At 38.1% G+C, this 26,202-nt stretch overlaps 2 protein-coding genes across 4 annotated transcripts; one reads left to right on the top strand and one right to left on the bottom strand.

Moving 5' to 3' along the window:
- Positions 1-1,113: 1,113 nt before the first annotated feature.
- cdk8 (cyclin dependent kinase 8) lies at positions 1,114-16,270 on the bottom strand. 3 transcript variants are annotated; one of them, XM_016280321.1, is made up of 14 exons: positions 16,197-16,249; positions 15,789-16,110; positions 12,868-12,943; positions 11,581-11,691; positions 11,352-11,492; positions 9,866-9,923; positions 8,778-8,909; positions 8,548-8,691; positions 6,903-6,972; positions 6,752-6,824; positions 6,575-6,672; positions 6,322-6,409; positions 5,925-6,080; positions 1,114-2,156 (listed from the first exon to the last, which is right to left on the bottom strand). In XM_016280321.1, exons 2-14 carry the CDS (start codon positions 15,914-15,916, stop codon positions 2,031-2,033), a joined length of 1,401 nt encoding a protein of 466 aa, XP_016135807.1. In that variant the 5' UTR covers positions 15,917-16,110; positions 16,197-16,249; the 3' UTR covers positions 1,114-2,030. The 3 variants fall into 3 exon arrangements, with proteins under 3 accessions (XP_016135807.1, XP_016135806.1, XP_016135808.1); XM_016280320.1 differs by having other exon boundaries at positions 15,789-16,270; XM_016280322.1 differs by having other exon boundaries at positions 6,331-6,409; positions 15,789-16,268.
- A 922-nt stretch (positions 16,271-17,192) lies between these two features.
- LOC107591264 (E3 ubiquitin-protein ligase RNF6-like) lies at positions 17,193-23,363 on the top strand (the record flags this gene model as incomplete). The annotated part of the gene is made up of 4 exons (XM_016280379.1): positions 17,193-17,304; positions 18,585-18,740; positions 18,923-19,036; positions 19,498-23,363. Coding segments are annotated over 4 exons (2,208 nt in total), but the record flags the coding sequence as incomplete, so codon positions are not given.
- Positions 23,364-26,202: the final 2,839 nt, after the last annotated feature.

The following is a 26,202-nucleotide window of genomic DNA, read 5'->3' on the forward strand; positions in this document are numbered from 1 at the left end:
CTATTAGGTGGGCTTTAAACACACCACAGCAAAAATACTTAATAAAACTAAGGCTACTTTTTATACAAGCAAAAATATAATTGAAAACACCCTAAACAGCATTTTAACAAACGTTTGGTAATTGGCACTTTCTATGACTAGGGTATAAAATAGCGCGAGGGACCGCAAGGTCCACGAACCATGGGGTGGTGGGGGAAGTGTTGATTGAAAATGTTGATCGATTGTTACCAAAACTGGGACAATATGTCTGAACATATTTTAAAACCCTGATTCATGTGGCTTGGAGCAATAAACAATCAAATTAATTAAACTTCAAAATGTTATAAAATAATAATAAAATAATTTTAAACATTGGGTCACAGAACTGAAGATTTAGTCCAATTTAAGATGTTAAGCATTCAGCAGGAGTTAAAAATAAAAGTAACTTTTAAAATGTAAAATTAGTTAATAGTTTAACAATTACTACTGTAATTAAATATCAATTCAATAAATTTAAATGAACTAAAATTGAATCGAGTCAAGGCGGCCAAAATAATTTTAAGGGAGGCTAGTTTTACTATAGAGAATCAAGAAATAAATTAAATATGGGACTTATGAGCCCTATTAAAAATCATGGGAACGTGCAATGTGGCGATTCTATTTAGAGCAGTCTGAGCCATTAATTAGCTCATTTAACAGTAAGTCACGATGTTTATGTAATCATTGTTATAAACCGTAACACACCACAATATAATAGTCCTTTGTAACAGCCTTAGTAATAAACTAAAAAAGCAACAGGCAGAAAACAATCGTTCCTGGCCGAGCTAGCACTAATATAAAGCTTTTACAAAAATCTAATACAGCTTCAAATGCACTACTGCTGTACACCAGTGAAATAACCTCAAAGATTTTTCTTCATAAAGTATAAATATCATGCATTCAATAAGGAAAAAATAAAGACAAGACAAAATAAAGATAACAGCCATAATTCCTAATGAAAATGGACTCAACTAAACTGCTAAAAATTTATATAAAATAAATAAATAACGCAACATATTATCACCCTGGAAATGCATGTCAACACTCACACAAACACACAAATCTTTTCCATTTTTTTTTTTTTTTTTTTTTAACGCTTCCACTTTTATTGTCAGGATATTTGTTTCATGTAAAATATTTCATTACAATACAGTACAATGCATGTTCAATCTGCTGTCCACACAACGTTTGTCATGAAGTTCTAAGGCCGATCTTTCACGCATAACAGCCGGTCTGACAGCAAAATGGAAGTTGCTGACCTCTCCTAATGTAAAACCAAAACATTAAATTATTAACTACTAAAATCAAGTTTGTGGTTTCTTTTATACCGCCTTCTACCAGTATGATCCAGCAGGGGGCACTAGAGGTTCTCATTATGCTTCAGTCAGCAGCTCCAGCACAGAGAATTCGGTCCCCAGCAATGGGCTAAAAGAGTGAGTGCTTCAGTATTTGTATGCATGTGTGTGAGTGTGTGTGTGAGAGTTAGTGTGTGTGTATAAGGGCAGACGGAGAGACAGACAAACTGACATACGTCATTCTGTCTTTGCTGGCAGTCACATAGCAGCTTTAAGTCTTGGGAGAGGCCAACGGATTTCAAAAGTGAGGGCAAGAAGGACTGGGGCTAAAGAGATTGGATGGTATGGTGGATCTCCACCTCACTCCAAACCAGTCTCACTACATAGTGCAGCTGTTCAGTACCACATATGGAGAATGTTTGTTGCTTTTTTTGTGTTTATCACCAATGGAACAAATACCCGCTTTTCATCAGCTTTTTTCATTTGTTTTCACTTAGAGTCTGTTATTTCTTTCTTTTTTTTCTTTCTCCTTTTGTCAGCGGAGGATAATGTCGGCTGTATGATACGGTGATGTGTTGTTAGGTTACAGTTACTGTTCCTGCGGTTGAAATGCTGCACAGCAAAGCCAGTGGGTGGGGCGGTTCGGCTCAGGTCCACACCCGCCTCCCTAAGTACATTCTCCCTATTGGGCACTGTGAGAGGGGGGCGTGGCCTGACTCAGTAGCGGTGGGTCTGGTGTGAGTACTGTGGAGGCTGCTGGGAGGTAGAGGAGTATCCCATGCTGCTTTGGGGCAATGATGTGCTTGGTCCTGGGTTCTGGTAGGCAGCATGTGGATTGGAGCGCTGGAACACAGAAGAACTTTCATTAAGGTTTCCTGCATGCTTTAGAAGCAACACACTTCAATGCATGGTGTCCAACTGACTGTTTTTAAGATCTTTAAGTAGCACTTTGCTGCTCATGCATGCAGCAGCAAGTACTCAAGACAAATGAATGCATGTAAATGGAATCTTGCTGAAAGAAAGCTTGGAGGAAGATGGACTGAGAGGCTTTCGCAACAAGAGGACCAAAATGAGACGACAGTCCACTTTGAAGACATATATATATATATATGCAAAACAAAATAAAATCTCTACAAAATATAGTTTGTCAGACAGCATAGTACGGCCATATGCAAACGTGATGCTGATGCATCCAACGAGTGAAATGCCCGCTCTCAGCTGTAAATTCATCATAGGGAATGTTAAGTCGCAATGGCAATGCACCGGAGTTAGTTTATCTGAGGATATTAAGCATCAGGCCAATTAAGCATTAGGCCCACATTTAAGTGAAAATTAATGGCAGGTAATATGCATCTTTTTGTTTGAAACCAGTGTAGAACACGGATTCACACAAGGTCACATCACGCACCTGCAGCGTTTCTGTGAACAGAGAAAATGGAATAAAACTATATAGAATACATAAAAAGAAATATATAGGCCTATACACGAAATATATTTCACTTAAATCATTAACAGATTAACAAAACAAAAAATTGTGCAGAGTTTGGAATTGTGCTGAGTTCGTAACGCGCTCCGAAGTTCATGGAAAGGAAAGCAGTTTTCTTTATTTTGCAAAAGCTTTACAGTTTTGAATCACATCAGTGCCCCACACGCACATACAACATATTTTTGCTAACTTGACATTGCAGCCTGTTCATTATCAAAATAAAATACAGTTAAAGATACATAAAAAGTTACACTGCTCAATTTAAATAGTCCGTAGTACAGTCTGTGCCGTTCAGCATAACCAGTGCCTCACTGCTGATATAGCCTATGTAAAGGATGAGGTTTTATGTCGAAAATGGGAGTGAAGAACAAAGCCTATAGTTTACATAATAATATTTTAGCATCCAGATACGTCATGAATATGGAAACCTGTGGATTCGTGCAGAATGAGAGAGGTAGGCTTTAGTTTCACTTTTAAATTAATTCGTTTTGGCTTACAACATTAGAGGATTTGTTGTGGAGAGAAGGGAACTAAAATAGCCTAATTGTGTTTGTAATGTTTGTAAATATTTTGCTTTATTTACCGGTGTTTTAGCCTACATTATTTCTGAATGATAATAATAATAATATATTAATAATAAAATGCGACGTACAGCCTACTAATTTAGGCTGTTTTTTCCTCTCAAAATGCTCTTATAGAAGTAGCATTTTTTTAATCCATGCTGCAAACATTTTTAAATATCTAGAAAAAATAGGCCTACTTTAATGTCTTTAAAGCGTTGACAGCATTTTCTTTTGTTTAATGCATTTGGCCAAAATCTAGAAAAGATTATGCTGTATTGGCTATGACTAAGCACAAGGTTTTTTTCTTTCTTTTTGAGCAAAGAAAACGCTGTACTTTATTAATTATTATTATTATTATTATAGGCAAAGAAAAAGTTTTTAAAATAACGTTATTAACCAGTATTTTTTCTACTCAAACCGGTTTCGGAATGGTAATAATACAGAGGAACGCAGGAACAGAAACGTTCAAATACCAATTCTGCTCGGAGTGAACCGATCGATTTTTTTTTCTTCTGGTTTTTAACCCCTACTTTATGCAAATGACCAATATCGGTATTGGTCAGTAGTTGCTTGTTAAAATCGGTATGGCAAAAAAATCCTATCGGTGCATGCCTAATATATATATATATATATATATATACACACACACACATACATACATACACACACATACAGCATATATACACTGTATATAAACTTATTTTAGGATTTAGTCAATATAATAGTATAATTCCTTAAAAAAAAGCCCAATTGAATTGTGTGTGTGTATTATATATATACACACACATATACAGTGGGTACGGAAAGTATTCAGACCCCCTTAAATTTTTCACTCTTTGTTATATTGCAGCCATTTGCTAAAATCATTTAAGTTAATATTTTTTCCTCAATTATGTACACACAGCACCCCATATTGACAGAAAAACACAGAATTGTTGACATTTTTGCAAATTTATTAAAAAAAGAAAAACTGAAATATCACATGGTCCTAAGTATTCGGACCCTTTGCCCAGTATTTAGTAGAAGCACCCTTTTGATCTAATACAGCCATGAGTCTTTTTGGGAAAGACTGTATATATATATATATACACACACACACTAGGGGTTGAATGACTTCTGATTTTTTTTAAAGTCGACTTTTATGTGATGAAATTCAAGTAGTCGCTGATGACGTCATTAATGAACAAATAAGTCTGGAGTTGTGATAAACACCTTGTGCACAGCTATGGCATATGACACAGCGCTGCCCACATGGCTGTTGCTCCTATAACAGCTCATTTTTAACAGTTCTTTTGTCTTTGAGTCGTTATGTTTCTCAGATTTCTGCTCATTCTAAATCAGATACAGATAAAGTAGCACAGTAAAGATTACATTCATATGAATGCATTAGTGAGAGCGATTGCGTGTCTGAATTAATTCCACCTGGCAGCGTTTCTCTACTACTAGTGAAGCTGTGGAATTTAGTTATTAAGAAATATATGCTTGAACTTTTCAGTTTCAAAGCTATTTTATTGAGAAATCACAGAACAGTATTGACAATACATTTCCGCGCTGAATGATTCTGTGCGCGTGATTTACGAGCTACTGTCTGTAATGTGTGCGCGTTACAGTGCAGCAGTGCATTCTATTAGAACGGCGATTAACTTACCTGTACAATAAGCTGTTTAAAACGTGCATTCTCCCGTTCAATTTCGAGCATCCAGTAATATAATCTCATGTCTTGTGGAGCGCTTTCAGAGTATGCATTTATTTGTCATTTGAACTGTTTGGAAATGGAGCGTAAATGTGGAAGCCCTTTAAAGATTTCTTATCCTGTTGCGCCCTCTATAGGACCAGCAACTAGTCGACGTCAAGCTTAAAGCATCATGGCAGAGCATTGAAGTCTGACTAGTGGGTGCAACCCCTAATACACACACATACATACATATATACACACACATACATATATATATGTATATATATATATATATATATATATATATACACACAATTAAATTGAGCTTTAAGGAATTATACTTTTATATTGACTAAATCGTTAAATAAGTTATAGTAAAACAAACATTGTTACAAAATATTCCTCTTTCAAATAAATGCTGCACAAAAATCACAAATATATTAAACAGTTTTCAACATTGATAACAATAAGAAATGTTTCTTAAGCAGCAATATTAGAACAGCATATTCGAATAATTTCTGAAGGATCATGTGACACTAAAGACAGGCATAATGGCAGCTGAAAATTCAGCTTTGCCATCACAGGAATTACACTTTAAAATACAGCAAAATAGAAAAGTTATTTTAAATTGTAGTAATATTTTGTATTGTATTTTAGTGCAGCCTTGAGCATAATAGGCTTTATTCAAAAACATTTTTAAAAATCTTAGGACCCCAAACCTTTGAATGGTATTGTATATTATAAAGAAATAAAATAGTTAGGTAACTAAATGGAAAAAATTAACAATCATTCTCTATTGTGGCTGATGGGCAATAGAAAGATCATTTTAAAGCCTGTTTGTAAAAAAACAAAAAACAAAGATAAAGGTTTATGTTTACATGTGTTACCTGGTAATCTGAGGTCATGATCAGGCCACTTGAGGTAGTAGTGGGCGGAACCACTCTCACCTTCTTCAGAGGTGGGCCTTGTGCGTGGCTGTTGTCAGGGTTACCTGTGTGCCCCGCCCCATTGGTGTGGTTGTTCCCCTGCTGCTGCTGGTTTTTCTGCAGTTGTAGAAAAGAAAGAATATTGCAATTCATAAAAATGATAAATATCACAGCTCTCAATTAAAAATGTAATCTAACTACATAAGATGCAGACCAAATGAATCACAAATAATTTCTTAACCGATTACACTGAGAAAAGCCTCTAAATTTTGTTTCTTAAATAACTGTAAAAAATTAAAAATTAAATGGTCAACAATATATTCACAAACACAGAAATACTCAAAAGCAGAAAACACACATTTCTTACTTTATCTGCCTTGTCTTCAGGCTCCTCTTCCGTCAGGAATTCTCGTTTGGGATAAGGAATCTGGCAGCCAGCGAAGACACTAAACAAAACACAGCTTTTTAAAATATTTCTTAAATAACATCTTATGCAATATAGCTCTGCAGTTGACCTAATTTCAGTGTACATGCTGTGTATAAAAAAAATACAGAAATCCTAATTATAATAATTCATGCAGAAAGCTGATTTTGCGCTTAAAATCACTCACTCAGATGTGGGTAAAGGCTCCTCCAGGAAGTACGGGTCTTGCATGGCCTGCTCAGATGTGATTCGGCGGATGGGGTCCATAGTAAGCAGCTTTTGCAGCTGAAAGGGAGTTCATAAGTTAACAGCTGAATATATGAGAACGAATATATGAGATTTGCAATTCTATTCGCCCACTTACCAAGTGGAATGCTTTGCTGTCAGGTTTGACTTTATGTTTCTCCATATACTTTATAAGGCTGCAGTTAGTGTACCTACAGCAAGAGGGACAATCACCATCAGATCAAAAACCCTAATCAATGAAATGCAGTCAAAGATGAAATCAAACTAACGTATTCCTCCTAAAGTCTTTCATCAATGTAGAGTGTTCCGGCATCTTCTTAATGTCCTCCCAGTCTTTATCTGAGAAGAAAATTAGATTACAAAGATTATCAGGAGGACAATTGACTGAACTGAAGCATTGTGAACTATAAACTGAACAGCTGAACTGTAACTGCAAACATAAATATTTAAAAGGGGTCCTATTATGCTTTTTCACTTTTTTAATTTTAGTCAGTGTGTAGAGTGTATGTTTGGGCATAAAAAAGATCTAGAAAGTTACAAATCTCAAAGTCCACTCCAAAGGGAGATATTTAGTTTTTAAAAAATCCATTTTCAAGAACTACAGCAAACGGCTCGTTTGGACTACAGCGTTTGGTTTCCGGGCTTTGTGATATCACAAAGCGGCTCATTAGAATTTCATTACAAATAATTCCCGCCTACAGAAATTCGAATGGTTGGGGGGTGGGGAGGGGCGAGGTTGTAAATTATGTGAAAAATAATGCGTTTTTCGAACCACCAAGCATGAGAGCATGTTCTAGTACACCCCCAAAACAAAATCAAGACTTTGTAAAAGAGCATAATAGGATCCCTTTAAGTTTTCTCCCCATTTAATTTTATTTCAATTATTTTTATTATTATTTTATTATATTAAAAATTAACATTATTTTTTACAGTTTTACTTTTAGTTAACAATAACAACATTGTTTGGCTTCGAAAATTTTATTACATTTATTTTCTCCCAAAATATGTTTTCCTTAAAAGTACAAAAACTCATTAAGAGGAATCAGGATTATTAAGTTCCATCCTTACACACATAGAACTAGGGCTGCAAGATAATGCGATTGTCATGCGCATTTTGTTAAAAAAAGCCGGTTCTGTAATCAGCAGGAAATCATCATCACGTGCTTTCAGATGGAGCAGAATTTACTACACATAGCCGTAGTTCATGGACAAGTTACGCAAAAAAAAAATTATAATAATTTATCGCAGACGATTTTATTGCGCGATTCTGAAATCGAAGAAATCGTTTGCGATAATGACAGCTGTTTGCATAGCTTCTCAGTGACCTACGGCTCTGTGAAGTAAATGCTGCTCCATCTGAAAGCATGTGAAAATACCACATTTAATGACATTTTTACTCCAAACTCACTTCATAACGTCAGTCGAGTGTTTGAAATAAATCCTTCTGTGAGATAATGTGGCTTCTTACACAGAATAAGGCACGCAACATTTCATAGTATTTAAGCAGTGATAAAGGCATTGCATTATAAATATACTTTATTTTAATGAAAATTATAATAAGAACTCAGATAAACCGTATATTGCCGTAGTCGTGTGTTTATTAGTCACGTTGAATCAATGAAAGCAGTTGAATCTTCTGTTTATTCAGCTGCAGCCATAGGCATTTTCTGGGATTCTTCTGCGAGGCGTATTTGGAGTTTCAGCGCGAGAGCACCCTCTGGCCTTTAGATGGAGATTTACTGCTGATCACAGAACCGTGCTTCACTGAAAGATACACAGGACAATCGCAGCTCCCGTCGAATCGCGATCTCGATTCCATTTCGATTTATTGTGCAGCCCTACATAGAACCTTACAAAAGTCTCAAAGTTTTCACTGAATCATCTAGATTTAAGTGTCAAGTGGAAGATGAATACCTGCAGGAAAGCCCATGACATTAAAGATCCGGTCCAGCTGATCGTGATGGTAGGGATTACTGGTCTTAATGTCCTCCTGTCGACAGTGGAAGATAGGCTCTGAGGTCAAAAGCTCAGCAAAGATACAGCCAATCGCCCAGATATCTGAAGAAAAGAGAAAGTCATTAAATCTAAAATGCACATTTAAAAATGTGCATTTGTGCACACACACTCATAAAGAAACATCTTACCGATGGCTTTGGTGTAATGCCTGGCTCCCAGCAGCAGCTCTGGTGCTCTGTACCAGAATGTAACAACTACAGGATCCAGATCTGCTAAAGGCTTCAGTGGTGAGTTGAAGAGCCGTGCAAAACCCATATCAGCTGCATATAAGAGACAGAATTTTAAAAACGGTTATGAATGTGCATCAAAACACTCAGATGCACACATTGGGCCTCATTCATGAAACATTCTTAAATATATGAGTAAATTCTGAGTAATTTACGCATAAACCGGACCTTCCCGAAAACTCTCCTCCGGATTATAGTTAAATGTGTGTATATCAATGAATTCCAATCATTCGTAAATAGGGCGCGCATGCATGCTCATTCACAATTAGCATATTCCCTGCTTATGAATTACAGCTACGCAAATTACGCATCTAGGAATGGTGTGGAATCCTTGGACTCAATTCTCAGGTTTGGTAAGTTATATAGCATAAATGCATAAGAGACTAATAGGCTATATGCCTAACAATAAATGAATAAATTAACGTGTGTCTACCAGAGCGTTTTTAGCCAGCTTACATAATGCCTGGTGCTCTTCTGAAAACGACCAGCTGGTGGTGCTTGAGAGAGCTTTGGAGGCACTGCATTTTTCTGGAGTGAAGGTTGTTTGCTATGATTTGGAATATTCATGGCAGTAACATGTTACGAGTATGTTATTTTGAAGAATATTACTGAATATAAAAATACAGTAACCAGCAATATTAACTTCTCCATTGTTGTGTTGTACAAGTATGATCATGGTTGGTTAATGTAATGTTTGTCCCGCCCCTCCTCCACTGTGATTGGACGACTGTGTAAAAAGGGACAGTGACGAGCTCAGTGTTTTACCCATAGACTGTTTTACCCAAAGTTAAGAGTAAAAAACTAAAAAAGACAGGGCAAATAAACTCATTAAATATCATTCTAATACATAGTTCATGAATCCGAAAATTTACATCAGAACGACTTTCCGAACGATTTACACAAAAAATCGTTCTGCTCGTGTTTCATGAATGAGGCCCATTATCTCTTCTGTTTGTCACAAGAGGAAGGAAACAGAGCTGATGTCATACCTATCTTCACACGTCCTCTTTCAGGACCTTCTCCCATTACCAATATGTTGGCAGGTTTCTGTGGTGAAAGAGTCAAAGTTCAGAGTTGTAACACTTCCTCGCTCATTTCATTGTGATAACTGATGCTGTAACTTTTGCAACTTTTGTGAACAGGATGCGTTAAAAAAAAAAAAAAAAAAAAAAAAAAAAAAAAAAAAAAAAAAAAAAAAAGACCTATACTAAATTACGCTTGGTTCCATTAGCATTAACCTTTTGCAAGAATTTCTTTATATTTTTTTTAGAATTCTTCATTCATGCATTATTTGGCAACAGTATGTATAAATACATATTTATAAATATTCTGAATTAAGGCCCATTCACACCAGGAACGATAACTATAAAGATGACGATAAAGATACAGTTGTAAAAATCGTTCTCAATATTAAAGAATAGCAGAGTCCACACCACAGCTATAACGATAAAGGCACAGAGAAACAATATCGTTGGAATCACTTCCAGAACGATTCTTTCCAGCTGATGAACGATAAAAACATTGACAGCCAATCAGAATCAATCCTGCTATAACAAGCTGGAGAATTTAAAGCGGCAGATGAACATGCGCTTAGAATAACCAGATGATATTGTCCGCTTGTGTGGACGCTAATATAGTTGCCTTTATAGTTATCGTTCTTGATGTGAACGGGCCTTTAGCCTTTATTTTTACGTTAAGGTTTAGTCATTTAGTTGTGCTTGTTATTTTAATTTTTTTTTAAATTCCTATTTAGTATAATTTTATTTAATTATTTTAATACATCAACTTATTATTTTATTTAAATTCAATTCAATTATTTTATTTAAAAAAATTAATAGTTTTGCTTTTAGTAAACCATAACACCACAGTTTGGCATATAAGTTACATTTAATTTCCCCCCAAATATTTCATCCTCAAAATAAATCAATCAAATTAAAATAAATAAATAAACAAACCAGAATTAATAAAGAAATAAAGAAACCAGACCAGAATTGTTAAATTCTATCCTTACATCTGTTATGGCAAAAATATATTTACAAATTATTTTATAAATGCTGCCACCTAATGGAAATTGTCATGGGATTTCTAATAATCAGCCAAGTATTAGAACATTCTACTCCGTATAGGAGATCATGATCCGCACTCACGAAAACAGTCGTCTTTTTTCGATTTATTTTATATTCATCGTTGATTTGTGTCTTTTCCCATCAACGATGAATGTAAAATAAAACAAAAAAAGAAGACTATTTTCGTGAGTGCAGATCCTGATCTCCTATACCAAGTAATTTAACAGATTTACGCACCAAAATAAAAAGATTAAGTGACGGAAGAGTGCGGTGCAACCAGCGTTGTAGAACAACATTCTACTCAGTAAAATGTTTTGATCAAGATGATCACAAAAAAATATATAAACAAGTCAAATTAGCTACATCTGGATAGACATTTGACTGTTCAATATAACACACTGAACCTCACCAGGTCTCTGTGCAGGACCCAGTTGGCGTGCAAATAGTGGATGCCGTCCAGGATCTGGTAGAGCAAAGACTTTACCATCCCACGTGGCAGCTGAAGAGGCTTCTTATTGGCCTTGGAGGCCCTGTGGAACTTAATGATGTGCTACAAAGAAACATAGACCCTCAGCAAGATATGTACTGTATACAAACATTTCTGTGTGTGTGTGCATGAGCGTTTGATTGTATGTTACCCAGAGGTCATGTTCAGCGTAGTCAAAGAGAAGCCACACTTTGCGGTCTGCATGTGACAGGAAAACCTTCTGCAGTGAGATCACATTGGGGTGCTTCAGTTCACGCAGCAGCTGCAGGGAGCAAACAAGAACGAACACACACACAGACGCACATGCTGAGACAGACATCCTACAGAGCACCTTAAGTACACAAAATCACTTCAGCCTGAAGAATGCTTATTACAAAGATAGTTTGGCCAAAAATAAAAATTCTGTCATTGTTTATTCACCCTCATGCTGCTCCAAACCTTTATGACTAAGGAAGACAAAAGCAGAAATTTGGAAAAATGTGCTGGTTGCTCTTTTCCATGCAATTACAAAAAATGGAAATTGGAGTTTTAAAGCTTCCAAAAGGATACAAAACCATCATAAAAGCAGTCCATATGACTCTATGGCACTATATTTAATTCATATCAAACCAAATGACAGCTAATAATGTTCACCTTCACTGGACTACCAGACTAGTTGAACACAAATCAATGGCTGCATCCGAAATCACTTCTTTTGAATAAGTAATTTCTAAGTAAATGTTCAATATAGTATGAATGAATGCTTCATATAGTCATGCTGTCATAAGCGGTTTCCATCATTCTGTTTTTATGCGCAATTTGAATTATCACATCAGAAACGAGTGATGGAAACACCAAATCTATTAAAAATGCCTTAAATTGCAAAAAACAAGAGAATAAAATTACACCTGCTTTAGGTGGTTTTTAACTTGTGCAAAAAAGGGTTCATGCAAATAACGGGAGATGGAAATGCATTTTGATGCAAATGCGCATCAAAAAAGTCATACGACTTTGTGCTAACCAGCGGATCGATCTTGTTGCACAGCATCTGAAATGTTACGATCATTCTTAAATGTCTGAGCAAAGTATGTCGTCAAGTATTTCTGTATAATTGCCACCCAGAAATGTTACAGGACTGTGTTCCCAAACAGCAGGTATCCACATCCAAGAGCAATGACCGCATTTATATAGTAGAGAAGAATTCAATTTTGGGTGCAACCATTCAGCTACTTTGTGAACAGGATCCCCAAAAGTATGAGTTGTTTTTGAAACTGACAAAACTACTTTTAGAAAGTTTTTTTCTTAAAATTTCATAAAGCTAATCACAGATTTAACACTGTAAAATATCCACATGCTGCAAATATATTTCCAGGAACTTGTTTAACCAAGATGGCATGTGTCAGAGCTACTTGAAGAAGATCCTCTTGACAGAAACGCATTTAAAGCTTGATGTACTTACTGCTATCTCTCTGCAGGCGGACATAGAGATCCCTGTGCCTTCAATCTGCTTCAGAGCATAATCTTTGTCATCCTTCCTGCAAATATAGACATATAAGCAACCACAATTACTCTTCAGTACATTACATTTCCCTAAACCTATACCTACATATCACATTAAACCCCTTATAGAGAGAAAGAATCCACTGGGAAAGGCCAAGCAGAATTTAAGCAGATGATTTTGACCCTTTTATTACCAGAACACCTTCGAAAACTCATAAGTCTCCTGACGACTAATTCGAGGCAAGAGGGTAATGTTGAAATGAAGTCCCGCAAAAAACATCAGCCTATAAAATCCCACAACGCCCTGTCCAGTTTCTGGAGAAAAAATTAGCTGTAAACCACTCACAAACAATCAGCTTCTATGGTGAACAAAAACATCTTTAAACACTTAGGACCTTCAAGTGAGACTTTGGCCGCCAGGCAGTCTGGACTTTAATAGCCCAGCTTTGGGTCTGTCTGATGGGTCTCACTTAAAGCCCCGCACTTCAGAACCAACTTCCAGTAACTCATCAGCAGATCCATTCTTACTCCGCCATGATAGATATTTTACAATCGGTGTGAAAAAGATTGCTGCACCAGAACCAAATAATCATTAAAGAACATAACTAAAACAAATATCTTGTGATAGCACTAAATACAATTGCAAATTGGGAGGAATGCTATTTCAGCTGCCTCAACATGACCACAATTGTCCTGCAGACATGAGGGTTATTTTCTGTCAAGCTTTCCAAGCAAAAACTACCAATACAAGTAAAATGTAGAATGGATTTTTTTAGGTCTTTTATTTATTCCCCAAGTCGCAGCTCTAATTTCTAATCAATAAATGCAAAACGTTTAAGTCATGGTCGTTTCATTTCTTTCCAAGTGTAGGCAATTAAAACAAATTAAATTTAAAATTTAAATAGTTTTAATTGACAGCAGCTGGAATTAGAAAGTTAGAGACCAATTATATTAATTGTATTCTTATAATGGTTTAGTTACATTTTAACAATCAAAAAGGATGTCTAATGAATTGAATTCATAAAACTTTAAGAATGTATACATTTTTACAATAATAGGGCCTTATGAAATGTTGCTTTTTTTCTTTTTTAATTCTGTGTTGTCGGTTTAGATTTTTGTGGATTTATGATTTAATACAAAGAAGAATCAAAAATGGTGGCAAAGAAAAAATGCATTAATCTTTTAAAATGTAGTCAACTTAAGTCTGAACAATTTCTTTAACTTTTTTGGCAACAAAGTGCTGCACAACTGTAAACCTTGCTGTGCAGCTCTGTTGTTCAAAAAAGTGATATTGTGTGCTATTCCTTCAAAAATATAGTTTTAATAAAATAGTTGTTTTTGTTACTCTAAGTACATTTTAAAGTTAAACTGCATAACAGTCTTTTTTGTGGTTTAAAATTCACAGACACTAGTCCACATTGTAATTTGATTATATATAGTTTACTTCAATGTTGTTTAGATTTATTTATCTAACTTTTTTTATGACTGAATTCTGTGATTCCATCAGTGCTTTACAAACTGAAAAAAATAAAAATAAAAAAAATCACAGGACCCTACAAATTCAAAGGCCATCATGTGTTTGGCACAGTCTATTAGAAAGCCTGATAAATGTGTGTGTTTCAATTTCAGAAAATGTATAAAACAAAACTGTTAGAAATGATCTAATCCTAGAAGGTTACACTTGTCATACTGTTATTCTCAGCTCTTTGATCACGGTGTTTGAAGAGAATCATTTGTCCTTCTTTGGATAAAGAGCACAGGCAAATCCCTGTTTTTGTCCTTGTGTGAGAACGTTTTGGAGAATATATTCCTATCGGCAAGTTACCAAAAACATTGAGAGCAAAGAATTTCAATTCCCTTTTTCCCCAGACGGACTTCTAATAAAACAGACCTTCTAATTTTCCTTTGCATCTGTATTTTCAATGGTATATTCTACAGAAGAAACCTGAAAAAGGAGAAGAAACCTGAAAAAGGCTCAAAAAGATCCTCCTCTGAACCTGTGCAGTGCTATTCGCTCAACGCAAATATCTCAAAAGTGATGTCAATCACACCTGCAATGGATTCAAGGAGTTGACATGAAACTGGGAGACTTTACACAGCTGAGGTGACATGCATTTGCAAGGGAAAACAACAGAAAATTGAGGCTCTAAAATGTAAAGAAATAAATGTAACTGGTTTAAATACGAAAGTAGATGCAAGATTCCATTTGTTAACATTATTTAACATGAACTGACAATTCTGAAGCATTTATTAATCTTGCTAACATTTAATGGAAGTGGACAAACAAAGATGAATCAATTCTGTAACAAATATACCGCTCATTGTTATTTCATGCATTAACAAAGGGACCTTACTGTAAAGTGTTACCAAATTATAAACATTACAGTCGAAATAAAATATGAAACTATTCATTAGAATTCTCTGCCATGACAAAGGCAACATAAAAGGCTGCTCCTTTTACACTAGAGATGCTGATTTTATGCAACGTTGTGTATTTGAGCAGCCCTTTGACTAAAGCGGTTTAAGGATGCCATTAAGAACGTGTAGTTTTTGTTAGAGGTAAATATCGTTTACGTCATGACGAAGGAAAACAACACATGATGTTGCAAACCTAAATCTGCATCAAATGCACCTGTGCCCATCGTAACTGCATCAGCTCGTCAACCACAACAGCACTCGTGCCTGCTGACGTACATTCACAATCCCCTCTAAATAAGCCTCCACTGAAACTGTGAGCTCTCTCTTTGAAGACAAGAGACGTGGCTCTCTAAAACACCGGGCCGAGGGCGGATGACACACGGTCTGTTTCGGTTTGTGAGAGCAGAAGGCGACGGCAGCGCAGGCCTCATACCGCTGCACAAGTCAATCCTGCAAACTCACCCATCTTTCCTCTTTGCTTTGTACACATGGCCATATGTCCCCCGTCCAACTTTACATCCCTCGTACTCAAAGAGATCCTCGACTCGTTCTCTTTCCCCGGTGAGCTTCACTTTGAAATCATAGTCCATTTTCTCCGTTATTCTGGGGATCCGGGCTGTGGCTTCCCTTTAAAGCGCCGCTGGGGAGGCAACTTACTTCAAGCCCCGTTTAGACAATTAGTTGCCTTCCCTCGCGTCGCTTTTCCGCTCAGCGAAAGAGTCCACATTTACCGCGAGCAATTACGGGCAGCAGAGACGACGTATGAACCACGTGTGCTTCTGATCTGACAAAAAGTGCAGAGTGTTATCGGAATATCAGTCGCTTTCTTTGATATTTCTGTGCAACTGCGCCGCTCAGCCGGTATCTCACCCGGGAGAGTTGAGCGTCCACGTACGGTATGTCGCAAACCGTCGTGAACGCCACTACCAACCACAGACGGCGAGGAATGGGCTTTGTGGCGCACCACGTGGATTTTAACTCTTTAGAGCGCTTTTGTTTTTTTTTACGCATACGTTTTGTTTTTTGCAGTACATAAAGAAATGTTTATTAACAATATATATTTAACAACAACTTCACAAAGTGTAACGGGTTACACAGTGCAAACAATACGAAATAGTAGTATAATAAAACAAAATAATACAAAATGTTATCTTAACTATAAATATTACATTTATTAACAATAATATCGAATGCCAGTTTTGCTTTTACATTCATACAAAACACTACACTGTTATAGTTATTATATCATGTAACATTTGATGTTGTTCCGATAGATTAATAAATATATCCTCAGCCTTTTTTTAAATGAAGCATTTCGTTGCTCTTCCTACTGTTATTCTGACTATTTTAACCTTTATTAAATCTCTTCACATAACAAACAGGCATTATTGCTTGTAAACACAAACACACACACGCACGCACGCACGCACACACACACACACACACACACACACACACACACACACACACACACACACACACACACACATACATATATATATATATATATATATAATACTCTAAAATAATAAATACTAAAATATATAGAAGCAAATTATAACATTATTATTAAATTATATTTTGTAATTAAATGAAACTTAACAGCGGCTTAATCGACATATACTGCATTTAATATTGATTATATTATAATTTCATTTATAATGTTTTTTTATCATAATATAATGCAATATAGCTAATTTATGTATAAAAACACAAATTTAACAATGAAATAATATTGTGGATAAACGATCAATTAGCAACACAGCATTGCAGAAAAGAAAGGGAAAAAACTAGAAAGAAACGTTATCAATAAGTGCAATATAGTGTTGTTCCTGACACATTACTGTGGGAACTGGTTTTGCGCACGTGGTAGTTATCCGGACAGTTGTTTGTGTGGCTCCGTTGGTCCCATCTTGGCTACATTGTAATCAGAGCGGAGAGGAAAGAGAACTCGTCCATATTACAGCTGCTGTTTCAGGTACTTACATATCTATTACTAGCTTCGTTTCCTTATTTTGTTCTCAATCTGGACAGTGTTATTACATTTCATATTTTCTATTACGTTCTTGTGTCAGTGACATTTTCCCCATCTTGTCAAAATAATAATCTAAACCTTTCATTGGCCCACAGTTAGCTTGTCAGCAATCTGTCGACACCATCAAAGGTGTTGCGCATTTAAAATGACAGCTCGCTCCGCCGCTTGGTTTGCGTTTGCCCAGTGACAGGCGATGGTGACAGTTTAATGACTAATTTCAGTTGTGAATTTCACCCTGTGTAGAGTGCTAGCCTAGGCTTTTTATTGTCTCTGGTAGGTTGCTAGCTGACATGGAGCCCGACTTTTTCTTTGTCATGTCCCTCCTTTGACCGATGCTGAGTGGATAGTCTGGCTGTCAGTCATGGCTTCTCGGACGCTGATTGGTTGTGAGGCTGACAGCCCAGTTTTGGTGCCTTACTTGTTCTGCGGTGCTGTCTGTGGCCTACTGTATTATTACAGAGCAGCAATACTGTTTGAAATGACTGAGGTGTTATTCATATGAATTCATTTGACGCTATTGTCAACGTCACGTAGCTCTCGGTGTGTTTTGACTTGTGTCAAAGCCGTTTTGCTTCCATTTTAGGATTTAGGCGTATTGCCTCTCAGAGGCGTTCATTTTGTCGGGCTGTTTCCTAATGGTGGCTGTGTTTTAGACAGAGAGAAGTTTATACTAAGGCTATCCTTATGTATATCCAATATATTTTGAGTACGTTTTCTTGCTGTCTCATTTTCAGTGATTTATATGTGGAGCTGATTTCTATATTAACGTAGACCATAACTTCATATTTGTAAACTGATCATTGGCAGATTCTTGAGTGATTTATATATATATATTGCTGTCTTTATATATTCATGTTTTTATTGAAGATGAATAGTTGACATGAGATTTGTTAGGGAAATTATTATATCATATGATGTGAAATGTTATTGTTTCTTTTATAATTATTGTGCATGCAATTTTAATGACCTACTTGGCATTGCATTCTTATAAATGTATTTGCCACCACACAACCATAATATCAAAGTTGATTAAAATGGAAAAACTTAAAATATATGGTGAGCAGTTACAAGACCACATATTTTACACGTTCCCCTATAAACTGAAATATTAATAAGAGAAAAGAAAAGTTACACAGAACAGAGAAAAATCAATAACTGGGCAGGTTAAGTATCTATTGAACAATTTTTGTGATTTTTTTTCGTCTTGTAATATCTCTGAGCAGCGGTTTCTGTGGTGATGGACCCTCCCGGGGGCCGAGACGAGCGTCATCGTCAAGCGGAGCGGCTTCGGCGGGAGGAGGCATACTATCACTTCATTAATGAACTGAGCGAGGAGGAATACAGACTAATGAGAGACAGCAATCTACTGGGAACACCTGGTGAGAACACACCGAACCCGGTCGTATGCAAAGATGCATGTAGTTTCATTTACACAGAGAAATATGTAAAGCATTTTACAAAATGTAAGGTGTGAGGAAGTACTAATTTCCAAACCTATAGCCTTTTACTTAAATGAACAATAGATGGATATTAAATAGGGTGTGTCTTTGTTTGATTACAGGTGAAGTCACAGCAGAGGAGCTGAGGCAGCGTCTGGATGGGGCAAAGGAACGAGTGTCATCTCAGCCACGCCCTGAAACCCGCCCACAGAGCAGTGAGGCAGAGGGCAGTAGTGGTAAGGACATAAAGGGATGGTTTTGAATTCAGTTGCTCAGCTATATTAATATTTTTACTTTGAATGATCAGCTGGATTTGTATGCAATACACATGCAATTACAAAACAAGTCAGGATGCATCTGAGTTTTTTTAGCAACTGTGCAGCGGCATAAATCTTGGGGTTAAGGTTGTGATGATATATAGCTTTATGCAGCCATAGTAAAACATGTAATCTGACCCACAGGGGGCATAAATGTAACGTTAAACTTTGTTGCCAGTCCACATTTGGGATTCTTCTGAATGTAAACTACCATAATCTGGTAAGATTTTTCAAAAATGTCCTTGTCGATTCATCTTAGGTAGTGCAAGTAGAAACAACCCGAATTAAAGTAAATTGTTTCATTACGTACCCTTTTATTCATCAGTATTGATAAGAAATTGGTAATATACAATATTGATAAATAATTTTTTCTTTTCCAGGTGCAGTTGAGCCAGGTGCGGAAACATCTAATGGAGACTCCCTGTTGGAATGGCTGAACACTTTCCGGCGCACAGGAAATGCTACACGTAGCGGGCAGAGCGGTAACCAAACATGGCGTGCCGTCAGCCGCACCAACCCTAACAGCGGCGAGTTCCGCTTCAGTCTTGAGATCAACATCAACCATGAGCAACCCGAGCCTGGAGAACACAGCGACACCCCTGACCCGACTGAACTTCCAATGCCTCCTCCTCCTCCTCCTCCTCCTCCTCCTCCCCCAGTGTTGCCTGCCTCTGCACCCACAACCCCTTACAACCCCTCAAGGTCTGCACCTTATACACTTCAACACCCCACGCCATACTCTACAGCCAGGCCCACCCTGGGAAGGAGGGCCGCGGTGCGCCGCACTCGCAGTAACACGGCTCTGCCTGTAACGCCACCTCTGACCTCACAGGCTTCTCCCACAGCTCTTAGGAGGAACTTGCCTTCTTTGCCAAGCTCTCCTCCTCCACAGGCTCCACTTGCTTTTCAGTCACAAGAGCAGGATGGTGGTGCCGTAAGGGGTCAAATACAGGTCACAACCTCCTCAGTTAACACAGGGGAGGGGCAGAATGGAAATGAAGGCCCAGACTGCCCCACCACTCTGCCTCAGTCCGGCCCCCAGGTGGCGCCGGCTGCCCGTGAGCCACGAAACAGCAGGACTCGTTCACGTGGCCGTGTGCGCCGGGCAGCAGGAGCTGGTGGGGTTTTGTCTCGCTCTTCGAGACGTAGTCGCTCCCCCCTGGACAGAAACCCCACCTCCAATGTTAGCCCCACCCATAGCAGCAGCGCCGCCCCAGTGGAGTCCACCGGAAGTACCGCTGTAGCAATGGAAATGGGCGAGGCCACTGTAGAGCCAGCTGCTCCAACAAATCCTCCGGAGGCAGGTGAGGAAGAGGGGGAGACGCCTGTATCAGGTGCTGGAGGTGTGCGGCGCCACCCCACTATCATGCTGGACCTCCAGGTGCGGCGCATCAGGCCGGGTGAGAACCGGGACAGGGACAGCATTGCCAGTCGCACTCGCTCTCGTGCTCGGGCCGCCGAGAACACAGTCACCTTCGAGAGCGACAGTGGTGGCTTTCGTCGAACCATCTCGCGCTCGGAGCGTGCGGGAATCCGCACTTACGTTAGCACAATACGAATCCCTTTGCGACGCATTTCTGAGACAGGTCTTGGTGAGCCTAGCTCGATGGCGCTGAGATCTATCCTGCGCCAGATCATGACCGGCTTCGGTGAGCTCAGCTCCCTCATGGAGACGGAAGCAGACTCGGAGACCACCACTCCCAACCAGGACACCGCTTCTGCTGGTGGAGCCCAGGCGTACCGCGCTGGTAGTGGTGAGGGCGGTGTGGCCCATGGCGGAGTAGAAACGGCACGAGAAGGTTTAGTGGCAGGTGAGGAGGAAGGACAAGTGCGGGTGAGCAGGACTGGGACGGAGGGACGACCTAGCAGCAGGGACACTAACAGCTTGGTGGAAAATGGGACATTGCCCATCTTAAGGCTGGCGCACTTTTTCCTTCTCAACGAAGATGAAGACGAGGAGCACCCAAGGGGCCTCACCAAAGAACAGATCGACAATCTGGTCACACGCACTTATGGTCAGGTCAACCTGGAGGGCGAGCTGGGCCGCGCTTGCAGCGTTTGCATCAATGAGTACGCTCAGGGCAACAAGCTGCGTCGCTTGCCCTGCGCTCACGAGTTCCACATCCACTGCATCGACCGCTGGCTATCTGAAAACAACACCTGCCCCATCTGCAGGCAGCCTATTCTGTCCAGCCATCAGGAATGATGTCAGGCTGTAGCTATCAATCAACGGACTGAACGACTGACTTTTGTTCCACCGTCGGTGGCACGTGTACATAGTGCTTCAATGTTTTCATTCTCTGAGATCCATTGTATTCAAGCTAAAGGTAGAACCAAAAGCAGAAACAGACTATAATGCAGAGATTTAACAAAGCTTTATTTTTTTAGACCCCTTTTGTTTTCATCTCTTCCTCTTCTTCCATTCACCATTATGCTTTGTGGACATATTAACAGACGGCATGACTAACTCGGATGGAGTTAGGAATGTTAGCGTCAGCTAAAGGTGCGGTTACATTTACTGCTATTTGTCGAATTTTCGTGGGCAAAATCCAGTCATTTCAATGGGTATCCATGTGATCTGGAATTTCGTGTGAGGGCGAACAATTTCCTTTTGCAACAGATTCACGTTGGTAAGTCGTTCACCGCATTGACCAACAGAAAGCTGCTTGGTTTAGAAGTAACTTCTCTGTGAGCTGTGCTTTATACATCGCTACACTATTGAAAATAGACATCTTTTTTGCTTGTGAAATTTCACCAAAATTTCACTAATGCAACTGCACCTTAATTCTATCTTGCTTATGAATTTTAAGTTTGGTGGCTTCAAAAAATGGATAAACCTCTTTAAGGACATGTAAATAAATTAATATTTGCGTTTTCAGTTTTAACGGTACGACATATTCTAGAAAGAACTGTACACTGGTTCAATTGCATTTTCAAAAGGAACCTTTATTTTTAAGCGCTTGCAGAGAAATCCACCGGTTTTGAAGCTCTATGAGTCCTCCATGTAAATGCTCCTTAATGTTGGGCAGTGTTCTTTTAAATGCGTTTTCAATCAAAGCAGGTTTTTAGTGTGATTTTTATGGGGTCGTTAAGAATAGTCATGGGATATGAATGATGCATCTGGTCGTAGATGAATTTGTCGCTGAAATTCCATCGCGGAAATGCATCTGCATCTTTATACTACGGGAAACGGCAATGAGCAACTCCACAAACACTACAGAACCCAATTTTTAAGCGTGGTCATTATTTTTCCTGTGGACTAAATATGCTTTCCACTTTGAGTGTCATTACATTTCTAATGAGAACAAGCCATTTGCATTTGAACAACAGATTTGGAGTGCCGATCAGATTATATGATATTGTATGAGCTAGTAAGTGCATGCTTGATTTGTACCTGCGTATAAACCCCTGCACATAGTTCACAATGTTTTAATGAAAAGCTGAAATTGATTATCACTTGAAAGCACTTGTCAGCCGCTGCGCTATAAGGCAGTACATTCAAGCCTGTCATAGGCCAGACTTCTTCCAGGGTGATGCAATGATACAAGAAGGCAATGAAAGATATTGAATTGTGGTTAAATGTTATGTTTTCCTACTTTTACCCTTCACATACCTTTTTTTTATAGTTTTTATCATCACATGCTCTTGTACCGCACACATGTCCTGCCCTGCTTACCTTCCCTCAGTATTTTAATGTACAATGGTTTCACTTATGGCCTTGTCTGAAAGCCCCGTTTGCTCTAAATGACCATTTTCATGCAGTGTTGCTCCTTTCCCATGTGAGGCAGAGTGTGAATTAGGACTTCTGAATGAATGATCATGAATGTAGTGGTACCTTGCATCTTTCCAAGGTACACTTTTCCTCAGTGTACAATAGATGTCTGCTTATGTTTCAGGATCTCGATTAAAACAAAGACAGAGTCTGTCAATCAACACCTATCCTTGATGTTATTGTTTTCTTGTGTACTAAAATATCCTTTTATTTTGTCTATGTTGTGAGGATGTGTGTATGTTCTGTAAGAAGTGTGAATTGTAAGTATGTGTGTGTGTATTGCTGAATGGATCGGAATGGTTTCTGAGCTGTTGTGTATCTGCGAGTGGGGGATGTTTGGCCATGAAGTTTAGATATTTAATTATGAAAAATTGACATCATTGAGCTATGACTATGTATTATGTTATAATGTGATGCTAAACAGAAGAATAAGTATTCTGTTACTATGTAATAAAATAAAACATTTTGTTTCTTCTCTGCTCCCTAACAATGGAATGATATACATTGTTATTCCTAAGGAACAAATAGGGTTTTCAAACACTGAAATAATGTGCTTTGTGCAGTAAGATGTAAAGATTTTTTAAAGGGGTCATATGATGCTGCTAAAAAGAACAGTATTTGGTCTAATGAAATGTTTATGCGGTTTAAGGTTCAAAAAACATTATTTTCCACATACTGTACATTATTGTTTCTCCTCTATGCCCCGCCTTTCTGAAACGTGTCGATTTTTACAAAGCTCATCGGTCTGAAAAAGCGAGGTGTGCTCTGATTGGCCAGCTATCCAGTGCGTTGTGATTGGCCAAATACCTCAAGTGTGTGACGGAAATGTTACGCCCCTTACCATACTGTGATGATGCCCTGTCAGGCCGGAGCGATGAGACAAAAACATGAAAACCCATTATAAACGAGGCATTCGTTGCATCCAGTGGGGACATAATTATGGATTATAATGACTTATACTGTCTTTTTACGCGTTGCGTTGCATCGCGCCTCACCGCATAAACATAAAACCATGTCTGCATTTGTGATCGGAGAAATGACAACAACAAGCCCTACTCTACACGGCCCAAAAAAACTTGCTTTAAATATATAAAATATAAAAACTCTTTAAATATAAAAGACGTACTTACAGTCTTTGAGTCAGAACAGTCTGCATTGTAGTCTACTCTTCCAGGAAACAGTCCTCCATAAAATGTGCTGCACACATCTGAATATTTGGGTTGAACTGTTCTGGAACAGTGTTGTAAATACAACTTAACCACTGATTTCTAGTCGTGTCCATTTTTGGAAGACCAAACAAAGTAGTTTCGCTTTCACAACGAAGCACACAGCGTCTTTATGACATGGTGGTGGCAACAATACTACAGCAAGAATAAAAGTCACACCTTCTTTCTTTGCGTGAACATTTGGGCAGCGTTATGCAAATCTTCCCACATCGTTACGTAGACATGTGGGGGTGTGCTAGAACGAGCCGTTTTAGGTAGGTGTGGCTGACTCTTAACGTTTATAAAGAATATCTCTTTGGATTTGAGACTTTAGTCTTTGCAACTTTACAGATCTTCTTTATGCACCAAGAGCTTGTAACACTCCAAAGAGAAAGGAAAAATTTAAATCGCATCATATGACCCCTTTAAGTTTATATTTTTGTTCAACAAGGATGCATTAAATTAATCAAAAATGACAGTATACATTTCTGTTGTTACAAAAGACATCTATTTAAAATGAAAGCTTTTCATTTGAACTTTTTCTGCATGGTATATATATATATATATACATATACAGGGCCCTGCACAGACATTTTGAGGGGCAGTGGCCCAAACCAAAAAAAGGGGCACTAAGGGGGTGGATGCTTGTTGATACAAATTATCCAGTTGTTACAAACATACAATTTAAAGAGAAGACAGCACACCCTGTAATAACTTCAGACTTTATTGTAGATGTTTTGATAAGAACATCTCCCTCACTCTCTGAGCCTGCTTCTGCCTCATCTTCAATGGGAGTAGGGGAGAGTGGGGTAAGTTGACCCATCCCCTGTATCTTGGCAACTGTATACTTTTACTGTCATGTGACCATGTATTTTGGAACCACCCATAATTTCTGCCAGACTTTGAAAAGGAGAAACACACAGGAGGAGTGGGAGGCACCAATTTACTTTAAAAACTGTTTTTGGCTTGTCAAAGTAAAATTTTTGCATAACAGATGTAATGTTTGTTACATCAAAGCAAATGTATCCAGGTCTAAAAATATTTATGATACATATAGGTAATTAAGCAACATATAAAACTATGCAAATCATTTAGCTAAATATCCTGTATTAGTAAGCTAACTATTTGTTTGGGCCTATTTTTGGTCTATGGCAAAGTGGCGATTGCAAGTGACTTCGTAATTTAATTTCTTTTGTCTTGTCTTCACCACCTGGCTACTGTTGTAAAATGTTGAGAGATTCAAACAAAAAGAATAAATAAATAGAACAAAATAAAAAAATAAAGACTGCAAGTGACGTCGCTGGCAGAAGTGCCAGTGTCTGAGAGTGCAAGCGCAAATCTGCAGCCAGGCTTTAGAAAGCACCGAGCCCAACTGAACCGCGTACTGGCCCATGTCTTCCAACAGAGCCAAGGCCGGCTAAACGAACCGGCACGGAGCCATCACACTAGTCAAACGAACCGAGCTTTGGGGGTCAAATGCGCTCGAGCACGGTTAAGATTGCCTAGTTTGAGTACACCCTTATTCTCCCGCATCCCGCACACACGAGTCTTGGCCTCGCCCGCACCCACGCCCCCATCAAATGTTGTCCCGCACCGCACTCTGCTGCGTTGGGTCCCGCGATCGTGCAGATTTCTACTCGGAAGGTGCCTGTTATAATGTTATGATCGAGGCTCTGGACTCTGAGCATAACTTGTTTTTCTATAACAAACTATAAAATATTTTCTATAAAAACGTTAATGCCCTGGCAGTGACAAATAGCTTTGGTTTTATGTTTAATTTGATTACATTAATGTTTAAGTTGAGATTTACAAGAAATATTTTAACTAGGCTACTACTAGGCTATGTAAAAGGAATACTGTGGTAAAAAAAACACTTTATTTGTTTAAAGTGTTTGCAAACAAAATGTTATTGCACTTTTGTTCATATAGTACTTTTAAATGAAAAAAGTACGCAATACACTACTTTTGAATTCATTATTGAATTTTGTGCATAACAATGAGATTAATCGCAGACAATGATGCGTTTAATCGCGATTTTTTTTAAATTAATCGTTGCCCAGTAGTGTATATATATATATATATATATATATATATATTTATACAGTGGT

This window comes from Sinocyclocheilus grahami, unplaced genomic scaffold (genome assembly GCF_001515645.1).
Source record: "Sinocyclocheilus grahami isolate Dianchi unplaced genomic scaffold, SAMN03320097.WGS_v1.1 scaffold139.1, whole genome shotgun sequence".
In the NCBI taxonomy this organism is placed as follows: domain Eukaryota; kingdom Metazoa; phylum Chordata; class Actinopteri; order Cypriniformes; family Cyprinidae; genus Sinocyclocheilus; species Sinocyclocheilus grahami.

Bases quoted from the DNA above. Each gene is read 5' to 3' on its own strand.
- cdk8 (XM_016280320.1), bottom strand. From the start codon at position 15,916: ATGGACTATGATTTCAAAGTGAAGCTCACCGGGGAAAGAGAACGAGTC. The intron at 12,944-15,788 runs GTGAGTTTGCAG...CTATATTTGCAG, and splicing joins AAAGCAAAGAGGAAAGATGG to GAAGGATGACAAAGATTATG. The intron at 6,673-6,751 runs GTAAGTGGGCGA...ACTCCCTTTCAG, and splicing joins ACAGCAAAGCATTCCACTTG to CTGCAAAAGCTGCTTACTAT.